Here is a 27,435-nt window from a genome sequence, read left to right as displayed (position 1 = left end):
TATAGTAAATAATACAATTGTTCTTATTCTGTCAACTTAGTTTACACAATTTGTTATGTTGCCTTACTCCTGTTTTTCCAGTCTTCTTTTGCTTTTGCTGGTTTTTCTCGTTCTCTTGTTTTGCTCCTAATAACTTAGAAATTAGATATCCTATTTTTATTTGATTAGTAATTTCAAAATAAAAAGAAAGTGAACTTCTATTTCTTTACCAACATTAAGAATACATTAGTTATCTATTGATTCCCCTGGAAATGAGTCACATATTTTAGTACCTCCCTTGGTTCCTACCTCCCACCATTTATTGGAATAGTCTGGGCTTTTAAAACTATTATTATTATTTCTTTTTTTTACATTTCATTAATGAACACTTTTCACATTTGCATTTCCTTAATGTAGCCATATTAACCATGTTAAGAACAATTACTTAGACATTAATTTCTAAGTTTACAAAAGGTTACAATTTTCATCTCTATTTCTTTTATAACATATCTCCCTTATACTTAAGATCTTTATTTTTGTTAATTTATTGGATACTAAAGTATTTCTTTAAGTGATTTTTAAAGAAGAGTATATATCTGAATCTTTGCATATATGAGGGTATATATTAAATGTGTATTCTTCTGACATAGCAGTTAATCCGTAGGAAATTTTCCTAAGGAAATGATAGCAGGATGCAAAGATGTGTGTACAGGTTCATTTTTCAGTATTATTACAAAAGCAAAAATCAGAAACTAGTAAGTGTCTACAAATAGAGATTGGTCGAACAAAATAAAATTATTTCCAGCCATTACTGCAAAATCATAACAGTTTTATCACTTTGTCACCTAATTAATGTATCATTAATCTTTTTGCCTGTTACTTGTGCAAGTTATAATTAAAACATAAATTTAGACCATACAAAGTAAACATTAGCATGTTTAGCTGTCAACATTAATATTCTATTTAGTATCTTTTTCAGTTTTTCAATTAGATTAAATATTGGCTAAATAGATATTTATTATTGAAAATCTTTTTTAAGAAATTTAATTTCAGTTATTTCTTGTAGTCACTCCATGGATTTTTTTGGGCAACCCAGACCAGAAGATAACCAGTCAGTAGTCAGCAGAATGCAAAAGAAATACTGGAAAACCAAACAGGTCTTTATCAAAGCAACCGGGAAAAAGGAGGATGAGCACGTAGTGGCATCTGATGCTGAACTGGATGCTAAACTTGAGGTAAATCTTAGGATTCTGTGTACTGCATATAACTTGTTATTATCTAGGACGACTAAGAGGACTATGACAAGCTTTCATACTGAAGAACTTATCGGGATAAATGCAAAACTTGATAATAGAATAATTGTATCCATTTATCAATCAGATCTTCTGGATAGGAGATCATAATTCTCACAGATTGAGGATTGGCAGAACTGGTGTTCATAAATTAGATAAATCATGAACTAAGTAATTTCTCTGGCACAAGTATTGTAATTTTTAGGCCGTGTTAATGAATTAATTATATTTCTAATTGGGACCATATACTCATTATGTATCATGTCATAATATTTTGTACTATTTTATCTGAAGTCTATACCTCACTGCAATACATTAACTGAAATCAAATAGTGAGTGAGGATTTTACAAGTTGGAATTTTTGTTTCTATTATTAAGGGGTGGAGTTAATTGAAGTATGTGATATGCATTTTTGGTTCTGTTTTTCATTTAAAATAAAAGGACTAATTACCAGGAAACAACTTTAAACTTTAAATGCTTTTAAGTAATTAAGCTAATTAGAAGGAAGTTCTCATGTACGTTAATGAAAAAAATCTAGATTTTTAAATGCAGATTTGCTAATTCCATGTACATATACTAATGTAACTTTTACAAACATTTCCAGGCAGGAGTTCTGTTATGCTTGGAATGTAGTAATCTGTTGGTATTCTTAAATATTTTTAAATAGAAGTCTAATTAAATAGGTCTTAATCTACTAAGTAATTTTATTCTGCAGAAAATAAACTTTTGTAATTGCCCTAACAAATATGGAAATAGAAATTACTTCTATTTAACAAACTTTTTGTGTTGAAAAGTATTCTTCTTAGGATTCAGTGAAAAATATGGGAAAAAAATGAAGGGACTTTATTTTAAGTAATATGTTTTAGCACCAGGGGAACTCTTCACTGTTGCTGCATATATTCCCACAGATGTATATTTTTTTGTATTGTTTCACATCATTAGGTAATGTGTGGGTGACATTTTATATTCAGTGTAATTCTTGTCCATTAGACAAATATTTGGAATCAATCAAGAACTTTCTCCCACGATTGTACTAATTTTTTTAAGAATGAGAAATAGTTTCATTTTAAATATACATACAAGTATGCATACTTAAATTATCATGTTGTACACTTTAAATATATTACAGTTTTGTTTGTCAAATTATACCTCACTAAAACTGAAAAAGATATTTTTATTATAACAGTGAAAAGCAATAGTATGTAAATCTTTCAAGGACCCATGGGGAAAAAAATCATAATCACTTCATCATAACAGAACTATTTTTGTATTCTTTTCTAATCCCTTTCCATATGGCTTTAAAACAGCTTTTTAAATTGCCAAATCCATATACCAAGTGTAATTCAAACATACTTAAACTTATGTGGAAAATTGATGGTTGCTCCTCCACTTAGATTTTAGTGTCTATTATCAGTCTTCCTTCGATCTGATCAAACATCAAAATAACAACAAAACTACATCAGAGATAGATCATTCAGGCTTAATGGTGATATTGGAAGTTCATTTGATAATCTCAAAGGATTAGGGCCTAATATTATACCACAGTGCCAAGGTCTTTTTGAACTAAAGTCTCATAGCAACTCTTCAGCGAAGGACTTTGTGAGTCTTCTTCAGGCTGCACCCTAAAACCCATGCTGGCTTGTTTCTCTGGGAAAACCTAAATGTATAGATATGTGTGAAGAGTTACCTCACGTGTATGTGTCCTGATCTCAAATTTTCACTTGCTTGCTTTGAAATGGGAGCCTACTGGATATTTTATTTTTTTGTTAGCTATTAGCAGCAGTGATAATGAAGGGATTAATATTCATGGAAAATTCTAAACAAAAATAATCCAGAAGTAATTTATTTTTGATGTTGTAACACATTATTTAATTTTTATGGTAAACTCACTGACCTGTTTTGCTTAGTATTGGAGAAAAGTCAGACTCCGAGTTAGTTAGTGTTTTCTAAGGCTATCTATACTCTTTTCATCAGTGGTAAGCAATGTTTGATGTAGTTTATCTTAGATTTACATTTTTACTATTTAGATAGTTTGGAGCTGAGGGGAGGACAAATTCCACAGTTATAAATTTTTATTAGTTCCCATGTATTTATCACCATTTCTTCCAACCCTCATGGGGGAAATCTAAATGTGCTTTTTCTACACCTGAAATAAAACCAAAACTGAAGTATATCACAGTCAAGGAAAATAGACATAATACTTATAAGAAAATGTTTTGCTTTTGAAGTGCTTTTTAAATATTTTATATTTGTTTATGGTTCTTTACATTGTCCTAATAAAATTTATATTTCAAAGGTTTTTCACTCCATTCAAGAGACATGCACTGAACTTCTGAAGATAGTTGAGAAATATCAGCTAAAACTCAATGGTATGAAATCATAGATATCTATCTGACAATTCCCATTTAAAATAAATATTCATTTGCATTTTTTTAAATGAAAGGTTTAATGTAAAAGTAGTAGTTTATTAAGTTATTTTGTGGACAGTTTCTAATGACAAAAATGAGTATTTACAGTGACCTGTTCTCAAATCCCCCAGTGTCCTCAGTTCATCAGATCCTCTGACAGATTCATTTCGCTGAGTTTAGTTTTCCTTCCCAGAGTCTTAAGTGGATTTGCTTCCATCATTTAAAAGCTCTCTTTCTCAACCCCTACTTGCTCTAGCAGTTGCCATCCCATTCCTCTGCTCCTTTCACAGGGAATTTTGACATAATTATCTGTAGGCACAGTGTCCATTCCTTTCCTTCCACTTTCTCTTGTACTCACCCCAGTCAGGTTTTCACTCCCACCACTCCACCAGATTGTTCTTGTCATAGTCATGAAGCAATAAATCCAGGGACCAATTCTCGGTCCGTGTCACATTATTTAACACAGTTGATTATCCGCCCCCTCCTTGAGACACTCTCTGTGCTTGGCTTCCAGTTACCACATGTCCCTGGATTTCTTTTTAATGGTCATTCCTTCTCAGTATCGTGCCACTGCTGGAATCTCCTCTCTTCTGTTTTTTTTAAAAATAAATTATTTTATTTATGGCTGTGTTGGGTCTTCGTTGCTGTGCCCGGGCTTTCTCTAGTTGCAGCGAGCGGGGTCTACTCTTCATTGCGGTGCGCAGGCTTCTCATTGCGGTGGCTTCTCTTGTTGAGGAGCACGGGCTCTAGGTGCGTGGGCTTCAGTAGTTGTGGCACACGGGCTCAGTAGTTGTGGTGCACGGGCTTAGTTGCTCCGTGGCATGTGGGATCTTCCTGGACCAGGGCTCAAACCCGTGTCCCCTGCATTGGCAGGTGGATTCTTAACCACTGCACCACCAGGGAAGCCCTCTCCTCTCTTGACCTCTTCTGATTGGAACTCAATCTTTGGATCTCTTCTCCTGCCTTAATTACAGTTCCCTACTGGACATGGCCACCTCTCTGATTCTGTTACTTCTCTAATCTCATCTCCTCTTGAGCCATGTTAATCTCCTTCACAGTAGGCATATCTGCATAGTTGGCTCCCGATCTTCTTTAGGTATGTGGTCAAGTGTCATCTTTTTAGTGAGTCCTTCCCTGACCCCCATATCTAAAATGAAATACCCCTCTTTCTCATAAGTCTGTCTACTTAACGATAGAACTTAACGGTATTCAACATTCTGTATATTTTATCTGTTGTTCTTCTTACCACCACTAGAATATGCCCTCCTTAAGGACAGGAATTTGTCTGTTTATTTCTGGTCTCCTAACCTAGAAACAATGTCTAGCATACAGTGCATACTTAATATATATTTGCTCAATGAATGGTTTCTTGTGTAGCTGTGTAAATTGGTCTCAAAATTTTACAATCAAAGTTCATGTGTTGTCCCGTTAAAGCAAGAAATCCATTATAGCATGGTAATTTTTTGAGTGCCTGCCATGTGTAAAACTATGTCCTTTTCCCAAGGCAGTAGTTCGAGAAACAACTTTTTGTAACAAAATAAGAGACAAGAATAGTGTGTAAAAAAAAAAAAAAAAAAAAAAAAAAAAAGAATAGTGTGTAATTGAATTCAGGATAGTGATACAGACATACCTCTGAATTCTCTTGGAGTGAAAAATAACTGTGTATTAGAGTGATTGGTAAAGGCAACTCCATAGATGGGAATTGAGGTAAAATGTAAAAGGTTTATAGATGTTGAATATGTGGGAAGAAAGGGAATTGGAGTCAAGGAATAAGGTTAAAGAATGAGAACAGTCTGCATGATGGAAGAGTTTGTAATTGGGACTAGCAGGGTGATACAAGAGCAAAGTAAGATTCGAGTCAGATTGCTAAGGACCTTAAATATTTTACCAAGCAGTAAAAAGCCATTGCAATCATTGGAGCAAGGGAGTCCTGTGACAGAAATATAAAGAAACATTTGCAAGTTTGTGCATACTGCATTTTGTCCTGGGATCACCAGATCTTTTAGCATGCTGGTGGAGCATTTCAGGGTAAGGAAGAGATATACATATATAGATTTCATCATGTACTTTCTCTTCAAGATTGTGTTTGACTGTGTGATTTCTTGAAGACTGTTTTATTAATAGATCTTCTGTTGAGACTAACATTGGACAATTGCAGTAGATTCCTCCATCACTATAAAGCTTTATGAGAATAACTTGGCTGGGGAAGAACACATAGGAGTAGGGTCTCTGTAGTTTTTGGCAGTAGGTCCCAACACAGAATTAGCACAGATTCAGCTTCATCTCCTCCCCTTTCTGCATTGATAAGGATGAGGCTCAATGATGGTTCTTGTTCAATTGATATTTGTTAATGAGATAGTCCAAGTTCTCAGAGAGCTTTCTGGATCATCTACAAGTTTATATTTTTTTTCTAGTAGTTTTCATTGAGGTGTATTTTATGAAGTTCTGATTCAAAGGAAATATGTAATCTGTACATCTTTGAAGTAATGAGAATATTAAATTAACCAGATTCCTCAAATCCAATCCACTCTTAATCAGGTTAATTGTTCATAAAACAGCACTCGGTTTTATTAAAGATGATACTACAGAATGTGTAGACACTCTCTCCCAAACACCATCGTGCTCTCCTAGGGCCTCCCTTGTAGGTACTACAGGGAGGACCAGGCGGGGGGGCAGCTAGCAAGTGAGAAGGCCTGAGTTCCCCTGCTGCCTCAGAGGTATTAAAAGGGACTTCCCTTTCAGTTTTTAACTTCAGTTTTTCCATCAGTAAACTAGAGTGAAATTAAGCATGACATTTGTCATGTTTTTCACTTTTTTTTATAGAATTCTTTTAAAAATTAATTAATTAATTAATTGATTTTTGGCTGCATTGGGTGTTTGTTGCTGCGCATGGGCTTTCTCTAGTTGCGGCAAGTGGGAGCTACTCTTCGTTGCGGTGCACGGACTTCTCATTGCAGTGGCTTCTCTTGTTGTGGAGCACGGGCTCTAGGAATGCAGACTTCAGTAGTTGTGGCATGCAGGCTCAGTAGTTGTGGTGCACGGGCTTAGGTGCTCTGTGGCATGTGGGATCTTCCTGGACCAGGGCTCGAACCCATGTCCCCTGCATTGGCAGGTGGATTCTTAACCACTGCGCCACCAGAGAAGTCCTTGTTTTTCACTTTAAGCTTACAATTTGAACACTTTATGGGCTTCCTCACCTGTTTGTCTTATTGTGATTAAAGGGTCATCTTCCACTAGATCAGTGCTTCTAAAACTGTGGTGAAGGGCCATTTTCTGTCTTGTGTTTTACTTTCAATCCGTTGTAAACTGACACTTTTGAAAATACAATAAAAATGAATTTTCAGAAAAAAAATTAAAGAAGACATGCAAAATATAGGCACACTTTTTTATTATTAGACTCAGATATAAAACAGTCAAATTGGTAAAAGTTTCTAAATAGTTTCTTAGTTTTGATATCTGTCACAAGCTGGTAGCAAATGGTTCTGGACTGGCATTGGTCTACGGACCACACTTTGAGTAGTATTGTACTACATGACAACTTTAAGGGTTTTAGGAACCAAATCATGGACAGTTGTGGGTCTGAGATACTGAGCATAGGAAAATGAAGCCAGGATGGGAGACAAGAATAAGTTAAGTTTAAATAGAAAGCCAGGGGCTTCACTGGTGGCGCAGTGGTTAAGAATCTGACTGCCAATGCAGGGGACACAGGTTTGAGCCCTGGTCCAGGAAGATCCCACATGCCGCGGAGCAGCTAAGCCCGTGCACCACAACTACTGAGCCTGCGCCCTAGAGCCCGCAAGCCACAACTACTGAAGCGTGTGTGCCTAGAGCTTGTGCTCCACAACGAGAAGCCACTGCAATGAGAAGTCCGCGCACTGCAATGAAGAGTAGCCCCTGCTTGACGCAACTAGAGAAAGTCTACGCACAGTGACGAAGACCCAATGCAGCCAAAAATAAATTAAATAAATAAATAAATAGAAACCCCCAAATACTTTGTAAGAGGCAATGATCCTAGAGTGCATCTCTGCACGTTTGAAAATGCGTCATCTGTGGCTTTGTTGTATTTTATTATTTTGGATTTTTTTTTTCACTAAAGATCAGTCTTTCCTGAAGTGAGGTCCATGGAGTCAGTGCATCAGAATCATCTGGAGTGCTTGTTTAAAAACAAAAACAGATCCTCAGACCTGTAAAATCAGAATCTCTGGAGATGAAGCCCAGGAATTTGCATTTTAAAAATAAGTGTCTCTCCTTCCACCCCCAAGTAATTCTTATGTATAGAGAGTTATTGCTGTGAGAATTTTAGTCGTGTGTGTGTGTGTGTGTGTGTGTGTGTGTGTTTTAAACCAATGATGAAATGAAACAGTGAACTATACTGTCATTTTTTCCCTAGTTATATCGGAGGAAGAAAACGAACTAGGGCTCTTTTTAAAGTTCCAAGCAGAACGGGATACAACTCAGGCTGGCAAAATGATGGATGCCACTGGCAAGGCACTCTGTTCTTCAGCCAAGCAAAGGTTTATCATGGTTTTGCATCATCCTTAAATTTGTAGTCAGTATGACAGTTTTGATGTGTGTAGTTAAATTTGCATAGTTGTAAAGGTTTCTCTTCATTCCATTAGAGGGTTAAAAGAGAAGTATATTGCAGTATATAGTTGTTTTGATGCCTAACTCTTATTTATTTTGAATTTAAAATAATTATTTAAAAATTGACATTCACAGGTTGCTTAATTCCTAGAAATAGACTTTAGGCCTGTACTTAAATTTCTTAAGTGGTTTAATGTAACAGAGGCACAGAATGGCTAAAACTTAAACATGTATATATATATTTTTTTCACTTTTTGGATATTATACTATCTATGAGTACATTGGAACTTTTCCTCTTTTTAGGCAGAGGAAATTTTGTCTTCTTAATTATATACTTTGCATTCATTATTTTACAACTTTTTAACATAAAGATACCTGCTGCAAAGAATCTCCTACAATTACTAAATAAAGCCAAAATCTTTGCATTTTCTAGAGAAAAATAAAAATAGACTTTATTGGACCTGTAATGACAATGTATAACTTAAGTGGCTTTATTCTGAAACACCATATTAGTGCAAAAGTCCACCTTTAAGGAGGTGACAAAGAGATAGCCAATAAAAGCCCCTCTATTGCCACAAAGTCAAAAGCAGACCAGAGGAGCTGGGTTTGACTTGTGTTTCTTAAATCCTTTTTTCTCTTGTTCTCATCCTCAGCTGCTAAGAATTTTATCCTCATTCCTTCATCTAGCATTTTATCTGCTTTTCTATACCCAGGTTTTCCCTAAATTTGTCAAAAGAAAGGCTTTCTGCTCATAGGATTATGCTTTATAAATATAGGATCTCTTTACTAAAGGAATTCTTTTCTAAATGGCATTTACTTGGCAAATTATTTATACATGGATAAACATCTAAAATGTTGCAAAAATGATATATTGATATTTCCTGAAATAAGAAAGGGAGAGATAGAAACACATCTTTATTAACAGTTCAAAGTTAACTGTATGATCCTTATTTGCTTTCTGATTTTCTTAGGCATCTTAATAATTTCCTGTTTAAAGACTCATCTTGATAGCAAGTTATGCTTTATGGTTGTTTTTGTTTTATTTTGCTTATGGAATGTACATGCCTCTTATTTTTACCTCTCTGCCATTAGATTGGCTCTGTATACTCCCCTGTCTCGTCTTAAGCAAGAAGTAGCAACATTCAGTCAAAGGGCAGTATCTGATACCTTGATGACAGTCAATCGGATGGAGCAGGCGCGCACAGAATATAGAGGAGCTCTGCTGTGGATGAAAGACGTGTCCCAAGAACTGGACCCAGACACCTTAAAACAAATGGAAAAGTTCCGAAAAGTATGAAAATACATCCCTTTTTTATGTTTTCTTGAAGCTCTACAGAATAATTTAATCAAGAGTATAAAACATCGGACTATTTTTGGAAACTGTGTTATATTATAAATTCTTGGTTGCTTGGAAATCTTCAGTTAACGTACAAAAGGTTGTCACACTTTTTTTTTTTTTTTTTTTACTCTTTGAGTGGCATAATAGATCTACCTTTTAAATGTTGCCTACCTGGACTTTTAGGAGTTGTTTGCAGGAGGAAAACAGTTCATTAGTCAGGAAAAAAAACTTAAGGAAAAACTCATGTAAAATGATTATTAATTATAAGTGAAGGTTATCAGATTTTTCATTCTGCCACAATACATAGTTTGACCACAACTGTTAAAGCAACTATATGTGTGAACATATATTTTGCTAAGTAAACTCCTTATTATAAATTGTATTCCCTGAATTTACCATACATAAATAGTAAAATTCACTAACTCCTTCATAAAGTGCCTATAATAAAAATCCATATTTATATTTAGTATTGATGGAGTCTTTTTACTAGCCGTTACAAGTTCTTTGCCTCAATGATTACTCCAACAGACCTGAGCAGTAGCTGGACACATGGCCTCAGGCAACCTGTTATTCTGTCCCCTTTATAATCCTTGACAATACAATACAATACAATCCAAGGGAGTGGTTACACAACATTGTCAATGAACTAGTGTCACTGAATTGTACAGTTTTAAAACGGTTAAGTATATGTTATGTGAATTTCACCTCAATTAAAAAAAAAGAATATAATCCACACCTCTCATCTAGACCCAAATAGCCCTGCACAGTCTGATCTCTGGTCCCTCTGCTGCCACATTTTGTACAGTACTTACTTTCTGTGCTCCAGCCCTTTCTATGCTTGAGGAAGGAATCGGCTCTACCCTATTCCTTCCTGCTCTGGAAACACTTCCCACACCCAGGACTTTTGTCCTTCCTTTTCCCTGGGTCTAGAAGGCTCTCCTCAGGGTCTTAGCAGGGCCTGCTCATCATCTTCCTATCCCAGTTCACACATCATGCATGAACTCACCAAGGGCTTCCCTGACCATCTAATCAAATGTTGTCACCCACTTCTGTTGCATTTATATGTTATCTTTGTGACTTGAGATTATGTTATATATATTTTTTCTTTTTTTCCTGGGCCTCCTCACTCAGGGATGGTGAGGAAGAGCATTGTTCACCACAGCATCCCAGTGCCTGGCACATAATAGATACCTCATAAGTATTTGTTGAATGAATGAATAAATATATTTAAAGTTGAGTATTCACACTATTTGGTGATAAATTATTCATTTGTAAGAAATATAATAAGCCTGTATTTAAGTTTATAAATATATCTGTATGATTCAGAACTATTATTAATGCTTCTCAACACTTTTACTATGTCCTCTTTCCATTTATTCTTCTACTCTTTCTTAGGTAAATATTATCCATCAGTAGTTTTGGATGTTTGTTTTTATTTGGAATCTGTTTTTTTTTTCTTAACTATGTACTTTCTCTCTTTCATCACATAGTTTCTCAGCATAAACATATCTGCTGGAAAGAGTCTCCTACAGTTTCTAAAAATAACCAAAATCTTTTCCATTAATTTTGAAATAATACAGGGAAAGGGAATTAGTCTTCTTTATTACAATTTCATGTGTCTGAAAACATGTATCATAAACCTGTGTGGTATATTTATTTCTGTATTATAAGCAATAATAACTAACATTTTTGTGGTTGCAGGTACAGATCCAAGTGAGAAATAGCAAAGCTTCTTTTGACAAGTTAAAGATGGATGTTTGTCAGAAAGTGGATTTACTTGGAGCTAGTCGCTGCAATATGTTGTCTTATTCACTCGCTACCTACCAGGTACCCACCTCCATGGTCAGCATGTCCTTGCAGTAAAGATGAGTGGTGAGATTCCTTTTTAAAAGTTGTCTAAAGAGTGCAAAAAAACTGTATAATTGATCAGATTCCTTTGACTTTGCTGAAATTGCTTATTGAGTTATGGCATTCAGAATCATGAATGGAAAAGACTTTTCCAGTCTTTTCAGACTGGAAAAGACCTTAGGGTCTTTCTTTGCCTACTCCCATAGCTTCACATTATTCCCCTTGGTATCCTAGGAGAGACAGACAGACACTTACGGACTGTCTAGGGTTGAGGAGGGGAATGTGGAGAGGAGGCAGGATTCAAGGCCTATTAGCCTTGGTTCATTCAGAGCTACTCCATTTTAAACTAGTTCTGCATACAGTTTCATTTGAAGCAAATACGCTGTGGCCCCGAGCTGCGGAGCCTGCTCTCTGGAGCCTGTGAGCCACAACTACTGAGCCCAAATGCCAGAGCTACTGAAGCCTACATGCCTAGAGCCCATGCTCTGCAACACTTTTCTATCATTTTATGGATGAGGAAAGTGAGAATTAAATGAGAATTCAATGGCAATGTTGGGCTTAAAAACTTGTTTTCTAATTCTAGGTCTTGTGTTCTTTTCATTCTGCCAAATTGCCGTTCCACACCACTTTAATCTCAGAAGTCTCATTTGTGCTTGCTTTATTCCAAATCATATATAAATAGCATACAATGAGTAAGTTAGGTATTAACAGGTAGCAGTTAACTGATTTTATCAGGTATTTGTAAATGGCAAAATAGGAGAATACGTTTTTTTACATGAGAAAACGATACAAACTAAAGGAAATGGGTATTCACTGCTGCTTTTAGGGAATCTACCTAATTCAGTTCAGTACTGTGGAATTCAGAAATCAAGAGAGGATGCACTTGAAAATAAAAGTATGTGACAGGACTTCCCTGGTGGCCCAGTGGTTAAGACTCTGTGCTTCCACTGCAGGGAGAATTACTTGAGTTAGCTTCATAGCACATTTTTTTGACAAGTCTTTCTTGAACTCTAAATGAAAGTCCAAATTTAGTGGTACAAATTATTTTACTCCAATTAATAAAGGTTTGTATTATATGCTTACCAACATAAAGATTTACACATATACTTCTAATGCAAATATGATATTTTGGTGCTTTTACCATTTTTCTTTTGGATTCCTCAGAAGGTGTTCTAATCTGCCAGTTTCATTCTCTTGGCTGCAATTACACTCTAGCTGGCTCCAGTGTACATTTCAGTGCTGTATACAGATAGGCACACATACATGCAGATACAACGCCAATTCTTATGGAGAATTACTGTTTACAGTGCTTGCTGGTTCACCAAACTTGGGAATTGATTTTAGTTCCTACTTCTTATTATTTGACAACTATTCATCTACGATAGTGAGGAAAAATAGCACTGAAAAAAGAGGAGAGGGAGGAGAACTGTAGTGTCACCTTTTCTTTTTCTGCAGAGGACATTGCTTGGATTCTGGGAGAAAACAGCTCGAATGATGTCCCAAATCCATGGGACCTGTATTGGCTTTCATCCGTGTGATTTTGTAGCTCTCAAGGTACATTTCTTTCAATGGTCTTTTCTTAGATTTATTACACATCATTTGGATAATAACTTTGAAACTACTTTTTGCTAAGCCTAATTTCAACTTTACAAAACACTGGGAAACATTTTTCTACACTCTTTCAGCCATTTTTCTGAAGTTCCCTGATTCCAGATTCTACCAGCAGCACTAAACAAATACATGGAAATACTGCTGGTGGGCTCAAGATATTTGTAGGGTGGGGGGAAGGGGGAATAAAAGAAAGAGAAAGTGAAAAGAAAATTAAAATACAAAAGAGAGAAAAGGTTATGGAAAGGAAAAACTTAAGAGGAACAAGTGATGGAAAGTGGTAATGTGTTTTCAAAAATGACCACATTACCCACCTGACAATTATAGGAGTTAAAGAAGAATCTCCTTGCTTTACTTTTACACTCATATCATAGATGTGATTCATGATACAAAAATTGTGCCAGTTTTGGTCATTATGTATGTGTGGTTGCCTCTGAAGAGACTACTGTATTAGGTCAGCTCTTTCTGTAACACCTACGTGAAAATGTACCCTTCCTGTCAACCTTCTGTGCATATGCCTTATCCAGCAGAGATGCGCTGTGTTAATCATTTCTTCAGTTCTGGTAAGCTAGGTTTCAGTACCTTTGAACTTATCATTCTGCTTTATTTTCAGTAGAGCTTGATAATGTTGAGTGTGCCTAAGTTGGATGTGATATCTGTGACGGGTTCATATCCTGCAACTGTATATTACAGGGGCTTAGTATGGATTTTTAAGTCAGGTTCTGGCATAGCATCTTCTGTTTTTGGTAGATACCCTTGAATTTGTTTTTTGTTGTTGTGTAGGTGTTTTGTTTTTTACTTTTTCTATGTTAATGCTTTACTGTATAGCATACTGTCTATTTAGGGAAATTTAACATCCAATTTCTGCTCAGACTTGAAGTTGAAAATCTTTAATTGTATTTAGAACGTTGCAGTACCGGCTGGCGACACAGTGTAAGTCTTCTTTTTCTTTGGCATATCACAGAGTGGTGAACCCTGTGGCTGGCCCATGGTGTGCATAGTGGCTACAGGCTGCCAGGATACAAAGGACACAGGGCTCGGGTCAAATTACATCAGCATACGTCTCCCATATCTCTACTTTAAAACTCTTCCTGTTTTATATCGTTCTCTAGAATTTTTGTTCTCATTTTCGTTTGCACAAAGCGAGAAACAGATTCTTTGCATCTACTTAACATTGAATTTCTTACCCTTAGCAACTACAAGGCACTCCAGTCAAGCTTACTGAAGACCACAAGGAAGAACGAATAGAAGACAGTTCTCTCCCGGAAAACCTCAATAAGTAAGCAGACAAAAGTTATAGATCATGTTATGGAGGTCCTGGATACCATTGTACCATATATTTGGAAAGAGTTGCTTCTTCTTTGGTTTACCGAATACTTATTTCTCTGTCATTTTTCCAATTAATGTTAAACGTTTGTTTTGAAACCTACCACCCCCCTCCCCCATTTTTAACATGGTAGGCAAAGTTGATGATAGGAATACAGAACAATTTGGGTGATAAACCCAAATTCTATAGTGTGGGAGACTGAGCCTTGTATTAAGAGCCTTTACCTAGTGAATCCCAGAAGGGGCAGCTTGAAGAAGAAAGGGACAGGTGTCAGCAGCTATGAGACAGAAGCTACTGAAAATCTGTCTCCAAAACAACACAGATGGGACTGGGATTGGTTACCTGAAAATGGAGGCTCTTGCTGTGCACATCTTTCATGTTGCCTCTTTCCTTCCCTTTAATTACATCTTACCTTTGTTTTCCTTTCAGAACTGCCACTTGTCATTTTAACCAGACTGCACTGAGTATAGTAGCGAACCCAGAAATAGGCCCAAACAATGACAACCATATATTGTTGAGTGGAAGGTGATCTGAAATATAAGTATTTCACCCTTTTCTCTAGGGGAAAATACAAATTTTTTTACTAACTTGGATATATAAATGTTTTCATATATAGATTACACAATCAAATGTATAGATATGAATTAAATATATTAACTTAGTTATACATTGACATTTAAAATTGTACATTAAGCATATTAAATTGGTAAATATTTCCGTTATCACATTTTATGAAAGTTTTATTCAGAATCTTCTCATACATCTTCAGCATTATTAAAGCTACCTTTTAAAAAATTTTTATTTATTTTTCTTATTTTTGGCTGCATTGGGTCTTCATTGCTGTGCGCAGGCTTTCTCTAGCTGCGTCAAGCGGGGGCTACTCTTTGTTGCGGTGTGCGAGCTTCTCATTGCGGTGGCTTCTCTTGTTGTGGAGCACGGGCTTTGGGCACGCGGGCTTCAGTAGTTGTGGCTCGGAGGCTCTAGAGCACAGGCTCAGTAGTTGTGGTGCACAGGCTTAGTTGCTCCTCGACATGTGGGATCTTCCTAGACCAGGGATCAAACCCATGTCTCCTGCATTGGCAGGCGGATTCTTAACCACTGCGCCACCAGGGAAGTCCGAAAGCTACCTTTTGAGTTAACTAACAGATTCCAAAGCACTTCACCTTCTCTTCCATTCAAAGTGTTTAAAACACCATCTATGTATTCTGTCGTTGGAAATTTCATCCCAAATCAAAGTATCTGTTTCCTCTGTAGGCTTATTTTGTAGTATTTGCAAATAAATACTATATTGCTTTTTAAGTGTCTTTAAAGGCTTATTTTTAAAAACCCTCCAATACTAGAGTTGTGAGGTTATACCCCTGGAATAATAACTAAATCTGGTTCAATTTCTTTATCTCATTTTTTTATTATTACACCAGATGGATGATATAAATTTCCAAAATTAGTATTGGTTCGGAATGTTTTAGGCAAATGTGCCTTCTTTTGTAAGCATCACTTTGTTGTTCAAAATAGAGTACTCCATTTTTTCTGCAGTTCTTCATTCCCTCTAGTTCCCAAGTATTCTTGAGCAAAACCTTTTTTTTTATACATCTTTATTGGAGTATAATTGCTTCACAATGCTGTGTGAGTTTCTGTTGTACAACAAAGTAAATCAGCCATATGCATACATATATCCCCATATCCCTTCCCTCTTGAGCCTCCCTCCCACGCTCCCTATCCCACCACTCTAGGTCTTTGCAAAGCACGGAGCTGATCTCCCTGTGCTATGCAGCTGCTTGCCACTAGCTATCTATTTTACATTCGGTAGGGTATATATGTCAATGCTATTCTCACTTTTCCCCAGCTTCCCTCCCCACCCCCGTGTCCTCAAGTCCATTCTCTATGTCTGCGTCTTTATTCCTGCCCTGCCGCTAGGTACATCAGTACCATTTTTTTTAGATTCCATACATATGCATTAGCATATGGTATGTGTTTTTCTCTTTCTGACTTACTTCACTCTGTATGACAGACTCTAGGTCCATCCACCTCCTACAAATAACTCAATTTCGTTTCTTTTTGCAGCTGAGTAATATTCCATTGTATATATGTGCCACATCTTCTTTATCCATTCGTCTGTCGACGGACACTTAGGTTGCTTCCATTTCCTGGCTATTGTAAATAGTGCTGCAGTGAACATTGTGGTACATGTCTCTTTTTGAATTATGATTTTCTCAGGTTATATGCCCAGTAGTGGGATGAGCAAAAAACCTTTTAATGCTTGAAAACTAAACTTCATACTTGATGGCGTTGGTGACAGATGTTCTCTGTGGTATAGTATTTAGCACAGCGTTTACCATGCTGAACGCGGTGCTTGGTGCTTCATCAATACTCAGTAAATATACATTGAAAGAATAAGAGGTGAAGGATTATTTTTACAGTCTGTGTAGCTCTAGAGAAGAAGATTTGTCTCAGACAGATTTTAGGAGATCTACCGGACAACTATTTTATATGTCTCCTCAGTTTAAAAAAAAAAATTTTTTTAAGCCACATAAAACTGTTTGTAGAGTATGAGTCCCAAATGTATTTTAACCAAAACCTTTGGATTTTTTTGTCTTTACTTTAGGTTAGTTTTCTCAGATGAGGAAGTGAGCTTGGGAAGTGAACCAGGTAAGAGGGTAAATTCATTAAAATGTGAAATGATCACAGTTAAATGCCAAAACAGTTTGTTACAGCCTTTGGGGATTGTGTTAATATCCATTCAATTAAAAAATGTTAAGTCCCTTTGTAAGCCTCTTCTGTACAAACTTGAGTTCGCCTTTTTCCCCCAGCTTTATTGAGGAGCTGTAATTGACATGTAACACTGTAAGTTTAAGGTACACAGGGTGATGATTTGGTATATTCTAGTATTGCAAAATGATTTTCACCATAAGATTAGTTAACACATCTATCATCTCACATAGTTACCATATTTATTTTGGGCATAAGAACATTTAAGATTTACTCTCTTAGCAATTGTTTTTAACTATAGTTACCATGCTATATGTTAGATCTCCAGAACTTACTCTTCTTATAACTGGAAGGTTGTACCCTTTGGCCAATCTCCCCATTTCCCCCATCCCCCAGGCCCTAGCAACCACCAGTCTACTCTCTGTCTCTAGGAGTTCGGCTTTTTTAGATCTCACATTTAAGTGAGATCATAGTGTCTTCCTCTGTCTGACTTATTTCACTTAACATAATGCCCTCTTGAGCAGCAGTGAGCCAGTGCAGCAGTGAACTGAGGGTGCAGATGCCACTTCGAGATAGTGATTTCATTTCCTTTGTATATAAACCCTGAAGTGGAATTGCTGGATCATATAGTAGTTCTATTTTTAATTTTTTGAGGAACCTCCATACTGTTTTTCATAATGGCTATACCAATTTAGACATTCCCACCAACAGTACACAAGGCTTCCTTTTTTTCCACATCGCCACCAGCATTTATCTCCTGTCTTTTTTATACAGCCATTCTAACAGTCGTGAGGTGATATTTCATTGTGGTTTTGATTTGTATTTGATTTCATTAGTACTGTTGAACACCATTTCAAGTCTCTATTGGCCATTTATATGTCTTTGGTTGGAAAAATGTCTACTTTGCCTATTTTGAAAATCAGATTACTGTTGTTGGTTTTTTTAATATTGAGTTACATGAGTGTATTATATATTTTAGATATGAACCCCTTAACACATCTGTGGTGTGCAGATATTTTACCTATTCTGTAGATTGCCTTTTCATTTTCTTGATCTTCTTTTTTTTCCCAGAGATTTTTAGTTGGATGTAGTCCCACTTGTTTATTTTTGCTTTTGTGTCTTGAGCTTTTTGTGTCACATACCAAAAATCATTGCCAAGACCAGTGTCAAAGAGTTTTTTTTGTTTGTTTGTTTTTTGTTGTTTTTTCTTTGCGGTACGCGGGCCTCTCACTGTTGTGGCCTCTCCCGTTGTGGAGCACAGGCTCTGGACGTGCAGGCTCAGCGACCATGGCTCACCTGGACCGGGCACGACCTGGACCGGGGCACAAACCTGTGTCCCCTGCATCGGCAGGCGGACTCTCAACCACTGCACCACCAGGGAAGCCCTAAAATGTCTTTTGATTGGAGAATTTAATCCATTTACATTTAATTATTGATAGGTAAGGATTTACTAATGCCATTTTGTTCATTGTTTTCTGACTGTTTTGTAGTTCCTTTGTTCCCTTATTCCTTTCTTGTATCTTCCTTTGTGACTTGATGACTTTTTGTGGTGGTATGCTTTGATTCTTCTATCTTAACTTTTTATGTACCTATTACAGGGTTTTTTTTGGTGATTACCATGAGGCTTACAATAAAATGTCTTATATTTATAACATTATTTTAGGCTGATAACAATTTAATTTGATAGCATACAGAAACTCTATACTTCTACTTCTCCTCCCCTCACATTTTAGGTTATTGATATTATAGTTTACATGTTTTTTACATTGTGTGTCCAATAACAAATTACTATAGTTTTTGTTTGTTGGTTGGTTTTTTGCGGTATGCGGGCCTCTCACTGTTGTGGCCTCTCCCACTGCAGAGCACAGGCTCCGGACGCACAGGCTCAGTGGCCATGGCTCACGGGCCCAGCCACTCTGCGGCATGTGGGATCTTCCCAGACCGCGGCACGAACCTGTGTCCCTTGCATCAGCAGGCAGGCTCTCAACCACTGCGCCACCAGGGAAGCCCACTATAGTTATTTTTAATATGTTTGTTTTTTAACTTTTAAACTGGAATTGAAAGTGATTTATGCACCACTGTTACAATATTACAGAATCTGACTATGACTATATATTTACCTTTACTGATGAGTTGTACACATTCATGCATTTTTACAAGGTTAATTTGCATCCTTTTATTGCAGCTTGTAAAGTGCCCTTTAGCATTTCTTGTAAGGCAGGTCTAGTGGTAATGAACTTTCCCAACTTGTTTGTTTGAGAAAGTCTTTATCAGGTCTTCATTTCTGAAGGACAGCTCTGCTGATACAGTATTCTTCATTGACAGTTTTTTTTTTCCAATATTTTGGATATATCGTCCCACTCTCTCCTGGCCTGCAGAGTTTCTCCAGAGAAATCTGCTTATGGTTTTATAGGGTTTCCCTTGAATGTGACAAGTCACTTTTCTCTTGCTGCTTTCAAAGTTCTGTCATTGACTTTAGACAGTTTAACTATAATGGGTCACAGTCTCTGGTTGGGTGAAGTTGCTGCCCCTGCTCTCAGGTGGCAGAGGTGGGCAGGCTACTTGCTAGGCTCTGTGTTCAAGCAGTTCTGCTGGCTGGGCTCTGTGGTAAGGTGGTACTGTGCTCTAGGGTCAGACGGTGTTACTAGCTGGGCTCTACAATCACCTCCAGTCAGGCAGGGTCGCTGGCTGTGCTCCCTCACCAGATGCTGCTGCTGCCTGGCCTCTGCATGCAGGTGGGGCTGCAGCAGGGCTTCACAATCTGATGCAGCCTCAGCCTGTACTTTGTGATCAGGCAGAGCCACAGGCTGAGTTTCGTAATTGGGCAGCACTGTGGATGTGCTCGGCTTCTGGGCAAGGTCGCTGGCCAGACCTCCTGGTAGGGTGGGGCCTCATACTGTACCCCACCGTTGGGGGGTGTCATTGACTGGGCTCCCTGCCTAAGTGAGACTACAGGATGTGCCCAGCAACTGGGCATGGACATAGGCTGGGCTTTGCTGCCAGGCAGGGCTATAGACTGGGGTGTGCTGCTGGGCAGTACTGTGAGCTAGGCTGGGAGGCTCCCCAGGGTCCCTTTTAGGGCATCCTGGTCAGGTGGGCTGGGGCAATGCTCCCCTGTTGGGTGGGGCTGCTGACTTGCTTCCCTGCCTGGGCAGGCAATAGGATATGCTCTGCAGCTGCCCCAGGTCTCAGTCCAGGCTTCCTGGTCAGGCGAAACTGGAGGCTATGCTCAGCAATGAGTTAGCTTTCAAGCAGTACCTAATTAGAGGGTCCAGTTATCTTCTTTAGGGAATTCTGGTCTTCTCTAAGCTAGAGGTGCTTTTAGTGTAGTTATTCATTTCACAGGGTTGTATGATTGTTTCAAAGTTATCCTCATATTTAAATTTGTGTTATTATTTTTGGTGTTCTTATTTTTTAATAAATATATATTATATGTACAGTCAACATATATATGAATTACTGTAGCTTTTGAGCCAGAAAAATTGGGTTTGAATGCTGGCTTTTTTTTAAAACAAGTCATTTATGCCTCTCATTTTTCTTATCTGAAAAATGAGTCATACACTCTTGCCTTGCAGGACATTAGGGCTAGATATATTTATCAACTATATAGCACACAGTAGGCATCCAATAAATGTGATAGGTATTTTTAAGTATACACATAAATACCATATTGATAAAAGAAACTATTTAAGAAGCTATAATAATCATGAGCTCATATATCTAACATACCTTCAGACTTCTGTTCCAAAGGTTAGCTAATTTTGCATGCATAATCCTGTACCTAAGTAGAGAACATTTTTTTAACAGTCATAAATGAAATATAATGGACATTGTTGTAGTTTCACCATCCATCTATAGTATTATTTTGTCTTTTAAAGCCTGCTGTATCGGCAGTTATGTCCCTTTTTTATTGAAGTATAGTTTATGTACAATATTATATGTTACAGTGTACAACGTAGTGATTCAGTTTTTAAAGGTTATGCTCCATTTATATTGGATTGGCCAAAAAGTTCTTTCGGGTTTTTCCATAACATCTTACAGAAAAACCCAAACGAACTTTTTGGCCAACCCACCAGTTATTGTAAAATATTGGCTATATTCTCTGTGTTATAAAATATATCCTTATAGCTTATTTTATATGTAATAATTTGTACCTTTTAACCTCATACCCCAAACTTGCACTTCCCTCTTCCCTCTCCCTACTGATAACTACTAGTTGGTTCTCTATATCTGTGTGCCTGTTTTTTTTTGGTTATGTTCACTAGTTTGTTGTATTTTTTAGATTCCACATATAAGTGTCATCATAGTGTTTGTCTTTCTCTGTCTGACTTATTTCATTTATCATAATACCCTCCAAGTCCATCCACATTGCTGCCAATGGCAAAAATAAACTCAAAATGTATTGAAGACCTAAATGTAAGGCTGGAAACCAGAAGTCCTAGAGGAAAACATATGCAGAACACTCTTTGACATAAATCATAGTAATATTTTTTTGGATTCATCTCCTAAAGCAAGGGAAATAAAAGCAAAAATAAACGCGTGGGACCTAATCAAACTTAAAAGCTTTTGCACAGCAAAGGAAACCATCAACAAAATGAAAAGGCAACCTATGCAATAGGAGAAAAAATTTGCAAATGATATGACCGATAAGGGGTTATCCAAAATACATAAACAGCTCATACAACTCAACATCAAAAACACAACCTAATTAAAAAATGGACTACCATATGACCCAGCAATCCCACTACTGGGCATATACCCTGAGAAAACCATAATTCAAAAAGAGTCATGTACCAAAATGTTCATTGCAGCTTTATTTACAATAGCCCAGAGATAGAAACAACCTAAGTGTCCATCATCGGATGAATGGATAAAGAAGATGTGGCACATATATACAATGGAATATTACTCAGCCATAAAAAGAAACGAAACTGAGCTATCGTAATGAGGTGGATAGACCTAGAGTCTGTCATACAGAGTGAAGTAAGTCAGAAAGAGAAAGACAAATACCGTATGCTAACACATATATATGGAATTTAAGGGAAAAAAATGTCATGAAGAACCTAGGGGTAAGACAGGAATAAAGACACAGACCTACTAGAGAATGGACTTGAGGATATGGGGAGGGGGAAGGGTAAGCTGTGACAAAGCGAGAGAGGCATGGACATATATATACACTACCAAACCTAAGGTAGATAGCTAGTGGGAAGCAGCCGCATAGCACAGGGAGATCAGCTCGGTGCTTTGTGACCACCTGGAGGGGTGGGATAGGGAGGGTGGGAGGGAGGGAGACGCAAGAGGGAAGAGATATGGGAACATATGTATATGTATAACTGATTCACTTTGTTATAAAGCAGAAACTAACACACCATTGTAAAGCAATTATACTCCAATAAAGATGTAAAAAAAAAAAAAAGGGCAGAAGACCTGAATAGACATCTTTCCGAAGAAGACATACAGTTGGCCAACAGGAACATGAAAATATGCTGAGCATTGTTGATCATCAGAAAAATGCAAATTAAAACTAATGAGATATCACCTCACACCTGTCAGAATGGCTGTCATCAAAAAGACCACAAATAACAAATGTTGGTGAGAATATGGAGAAAAGGGAACCCTCGTACACTGCTGGTAGGAATGTAAATTGGTGCAGCCACTGTGGAAAAAAGTATAGAGGTTTCTCCAAAAACTAAAAATATGACCCAGCAATTCCACTCCTGGGTATATATGCAAAAAAAACCCCAAAACAGTTATTCAAAAAGATACATGCATTTCAATGTTCATAGCAGCATTACTTACAATTGCCAAGATGTGGAAGCAACCTAAATGTCCATCAGTAGATGAAAGGATAAAGAAGATGTAGTGTATATGTACCCAGTCATAAAAAAGAATGAAATTTTGCCATTTGCAACAACATGGATGGACTTAGAGGGTATTCTGCTAAGTGAAATAAGTCAGAGAAAGACATACTGTATGATGTCACTTATATGTGGAATCTAAAAAATACAGCACACTAGTGAACATAACAAAAATACCCCAGGCACACAGATATAGAGAACCAACTAGTAGTTACCAGTGGGGAGAAGGAGGAGGGGAGGGGAAAAATAGGACTAAGGGATTAAGAGGTACAAACTACTGTGTATAAAATATATAAGCTACAAGTATACATCGTACAACACAGGGAATATAGTCAACATTTTATAATAATTATAAATGGAGCATAACCTTTAAAAATTATGAACCACTATGTTGTACACTTGTAACATATAATATTGTACATCAATTATATTGCAATAAAATTTTTTTTTAATTAAAAATGGTCCTGGGGCTTCCCTGGTGGCACAGTGGTTGAGAGTCCGCCTGCCGATGCAGGGGACACAGGTTCGTGCCCGGGTCCGGGAAGATCTCACATGCCGCGGAGCGGCTGGGCCCGTGAGCCGTGGCCGCTGAGCCTGTGGGTCCAGAGCCTGTGCTCTGCAACGAGAGAGGCCACAAGAGTGAGAGGCCCGCGAACTGCAAAAAAAAAAAAAAATGGTCCTAATAATAGTTGAAGATGTAAAAATCTTGGATTTTTTTTTTTTTTGTCATTCTTTTTTTTTTGCCATACTGCATAGCATGAGGAATCTTAGTTCCCCAACCAAGGATCAAACCCTGGCCCCAGCAGTGAAAATGCCAAGTCCTAACTCCTGGTCCACCAGGGAATTCCCCTACCTTGGAGGGTTTTTTTTTGGTCTCTGTCTATACTGGGTTGCAAATTAGGTAGAGATGTGGGAAACACTCTAAGAAACTGGCTCCTAGTGTAGTAATAGGGCATAATTTATCCCAATATAGGCCCAAAACTTAGAGATAATTTTTTTTAAAAATGTTTGCCTATGGGTTTTTTGTTTGTATGTTTGATTTTTTAATGTTAAACATTAAAAGAAATATGCTGTCTTTTAAGTACATATGTTTGATCTTTCCCTTCATATGAAATCACTACTCTAAATGAGAAATGTGGAGATGCTGCTCACAGCTATGCACAGCTCTTAGAAGAATAAAGCAGCCTTTGAATTAAAAGTACAACATACCCTGTTAGGAACACAGATTTGAGCCAGGCTGTCTCGTTTGAACCTGAGCTCCACTGTTAATTAATTGTGTGACCTTGAGCAAGTTACTCGACTTCTTGCCTTACTAGTGCCTCATCTGCAAGGTGGGGATGCCATGGTTATGGTGGCATCCGGTAGGGTTTTTATGAGGATCACCAAGGTTAACGTGTACCAAGCCCTGAGAAAAGCGCCAGGCACTCAGTAAGCTCTGTAGCCACATTAGCTGTTACTAGTTTCCAGGTCCCCAAACCATGCAGTATAGGATATGGAAGTTTGGCACAAAAATTGCATCAACTTCACAGTTTTGCCAAGTGTCAGCTCGTCTTAGAGCATCTGTCCAAGGCCTGTGCTAGGCCCAGGGAACACAGAGATGACCAGCTCCACTCCTCCACCAGGAAATCCTGAGTCTGATACAGACATGAGCAAATAAACCAGTAGAAGACAGCATGGGGAATATTACACACGTGTTATTAACTTGAAAAATTATAATCCTCAAGGAATAACCTCAAGTAATAATGTATTGTTAAGTGTATTTGTTTTCTATTGCTATGTAATGAATTATCACGGATTTGAAAAAAAAGCACAACATATCCAATCATTTATTCATTCATTCAACATAAAATGAATACCTGGGGCTTCCCCGGTGGCGCAGTGGTTGAGAATCCGCCTGCCAGTGCAGGGGATATGGGTTCATTCCCTGGTCCGGGAAGATCCCACATGCCACGGAGCAACTAAGCTCGTGTGCCACAGCTACTGAGCCTGTGCTCTAGAGCCCGTGAGCCACAACTACTGAGCCTGCATGCTGCAACTAAAGCCCGCGTGCCTAGAGCCCGTGCTCCACAACAAGAGAAGCCACTGCAATGAGAAGCCTGCGCACCACAACGAAGAGTAGACCCCGCTTGCCGCACGCAGCAACGAAGACCCAACACAGCCATAAATAAACAAGAATATCTGTTGTGTCAGAGACATGGAGAGCAGGCAGAACAAAATATAGTTGACCCTTGAACAACGTAGGGGTTAGGGACACCAACCGCCTCCCCACCCCTACCCTCTGGCCCCCGTGCAGTCGAAAACCCACATGTAACTTTTGACTCTGCCAAAATTTAGCTACTAATAGCCTACTGTTGAATGGAAGCCTCACTGATAACAATCAGTTAACACATATTTTGTATGTTATATGTATTGTATACTGTATTCTTACAATAAAGCTAGAGAAAAGAGAAAGTTATTAAGAAAATTATAAGGAAGAGACTTCCCTGGTGGAGCAGTGGTTAAGAATCTGCCTGCCAATGCAGGGGACACGGGTTCAAGCCCTGGTCCAGGAAGATCCCACATGCCATGGAGCAACTAAGCCCATGTACCACAACTACTGAGCCCTCATGCTGCAACTACTGAAGCCTGCGCACCTAGAGCCCGTGCTCCACAACAAGAGAAGCCACCGCAATGAGAAACCCGTACACCGCAATGAAGAGTAGCCCCCGCTCGCTGCCACTAGAGAAAGCCCACAAGCAGCAATGAAGACCCAATGTAGCCAAAAATAAATTAAAATTTAAAAAAAGAAAATTATAAGGAAGATAAAATACCTTTACAGTACTGCGCTGTATTTATGAATACAGTACATTTACATTGTTTACAAGATGGGTCATCTATCAGTACCTACATCAATATTGTCTTACATAATATAAAACACTGTAGATATTATATGTATTACTAACACTAGACATCAAAAATAAAAAGATAATGTGAAAAAGAGATTCATATTTATTTACAGGTGTAACAATTCATGCGTCTCTAACAAAGAAGCAGGAATATGATTGCATTATTGTAGCCTAGTGTAACTGCTAGACTGTTTGGATGCCTTCGGTGTTAACTCTGGGGCTCTGGATGGCCAGGGGCATTGTCCAATTTCAAAAGAACTTTAGAAGTCTGTCCCTTCCTGGCAAGGAACTTCCTGACTTCAGGGACAAAGCATCAGTGAAACCGATTCAGAAAAAGGGTTTTCATGGTCCAGTCCTTCTTGTTGTACAGCCAGAAGACTGGCAGCTGGTGTTTACCTTTTCCCTTCAAGGCTTGGGGGTTAGCAGCTTTATAGATGAGGGCAGTCCTGATCATGCATCTGACTGCATTTGCACAAAACAGAAGAGTTAGCCTATCCGTTCCTGCCTTAAATCCTGGTGCTCACTCCTCTTCCTTACTAATAAATGTCCCTAGTGGCATTTTTTTACCAGAATAGGACAGTTTTGTCTGTATTAAAAACCTGTTCAGGCAGATATCCTTTCATATCAATGATTTTTTTTTCTCAATGATTTTCTTAATGTCATCTGGGAACTCGTCTGCTGTATGTTTTTCAACACAGTTTCTCCTGTTATCTTGACCTTTTTTAAGCCAAACCTCTTTTTAAAATTATCAAACCATACTTTACTGTCATTGAATTCTCCAGCATTAGATCCATCACCTTCCTTTTGCTTTAGATTGTCATATAATGACTTTGCTTTTTCTCAAATCATATTAGTCTATAGGTACGCCTTTCTTATAGCAATCCTGCACCCACATAAAAGCTGCATTTTTTTTTTTTTTTTTTTTTTTGCGGTACGCAGGCCTCTCACTGTTGTGGCCTCTTCCATTGCGGAGCACAGGCTCTGGATGCTCAGGCTCAGCGGCCATGGCTCATGGGCCCAGCCGCTCCGCGGCATGTGGGATCTTCCCAGACTGGGGCACGAACCCGTGTCCCCTGCATCGGCAGGTGGACTCTCAACCACTGCGCCACCAGGGAAGCCCAAAACTGCATTTTTAATACGAGATAAAAAGGTACTTTACCAAATGTGTGAGGTTTTTGCACCTGCTGGCACAGCTGCAGTGATGGCTTCATGAATTTCCTTTTGTTTTTTTTTACAATGATCCTTACCCTGGATTCATTTATCTTGAAATGGGCAACTGCAGCTGCATACCTCAATCTATGATACATACCAAGCATTTCAACATTTTCTTGTAATTTTCTGTGCTTCTTGGAAGCACTTCCAGCATCACTAGTGGCACTTCCTATGGGTCCCGTGGTGCTATTCAGAGTTTACAGTATTGCCGTAAACATGAAAAATACGCAAGACTTGAGAGATCAGTTTTTACTGTGATACACAATTTATTGGAGAAAGGAAATGGTCGTGTGGCGATGATTAGTGTCACATGGCATTTTAAGCTGATACTCCCAACACTTGAACTCACTGCAGTAGCAACCGGAGGTGGCTATGAAATTACTACAGTT

General features: G+C 37.9%; 1 protein-coding gene across 1 annotated transcript in view; it reads left to right on the top strand.

Annotated features, from left to right (window-relative positions):
- Positions 1-1,052: 1,052 nt before the first annotated feature.
- The window catches only part of ICA1L (islet cell autoantigen 1 like), a 39,179-nt gene continuing 12,796 nt past the window's right edge, over positions 1,053-27,435 (top strand). The window contains exons 1-8 of the mRNA XM_065880540.1: positions 1,053-1,214; positions 3,568-3,640; positions 8,070-8,193; positions 9,356-9,554; positions 11,304-11,429; positions 12,906-13,004; positions 14,252-14,337; positions 16,988-17,031. Coding sequence (XP_065736612.1) covers positions 1,053-1,214; positions 3,568-3,640; positions 8,070-8,193; positions 9,356-9,554; positions 11,304-11,429; positions 12,906-13,004; positions 14,252-14,337; positions 16,988-17,031 — 913 coding nt within the window. The remainder of the gene's footprint in view (positions 1,215-3,567; positions 3,641-8,069; positions 8,194-9,355; positions 9,555-11,303; positions 11,430-12,905; positions 13,005-14,251; positions 14,338-16,987; positions 17,032-27,435) is intronic.

This window comes from Phocoena phocoena, chromosome 7 (genome assembly GCF_963924675.1).
Source record: "Phocoena phocoena chromosome 7, mPhoPho1.1, whole genome shotgun sequence".
In the NCBI taxonomy this organism is placed as follows: domain Eukaryota; kingdom Metazoa; phylum Chordata; class Mammalia; order Artiodactyla; family Phocoenidae; genus Phocoena; species Phocoena phocoena.
Note: the sequence above shows the minus strand (reverse complement) of the source record. Positions and strands in the feature narration are given on the sequence as shown.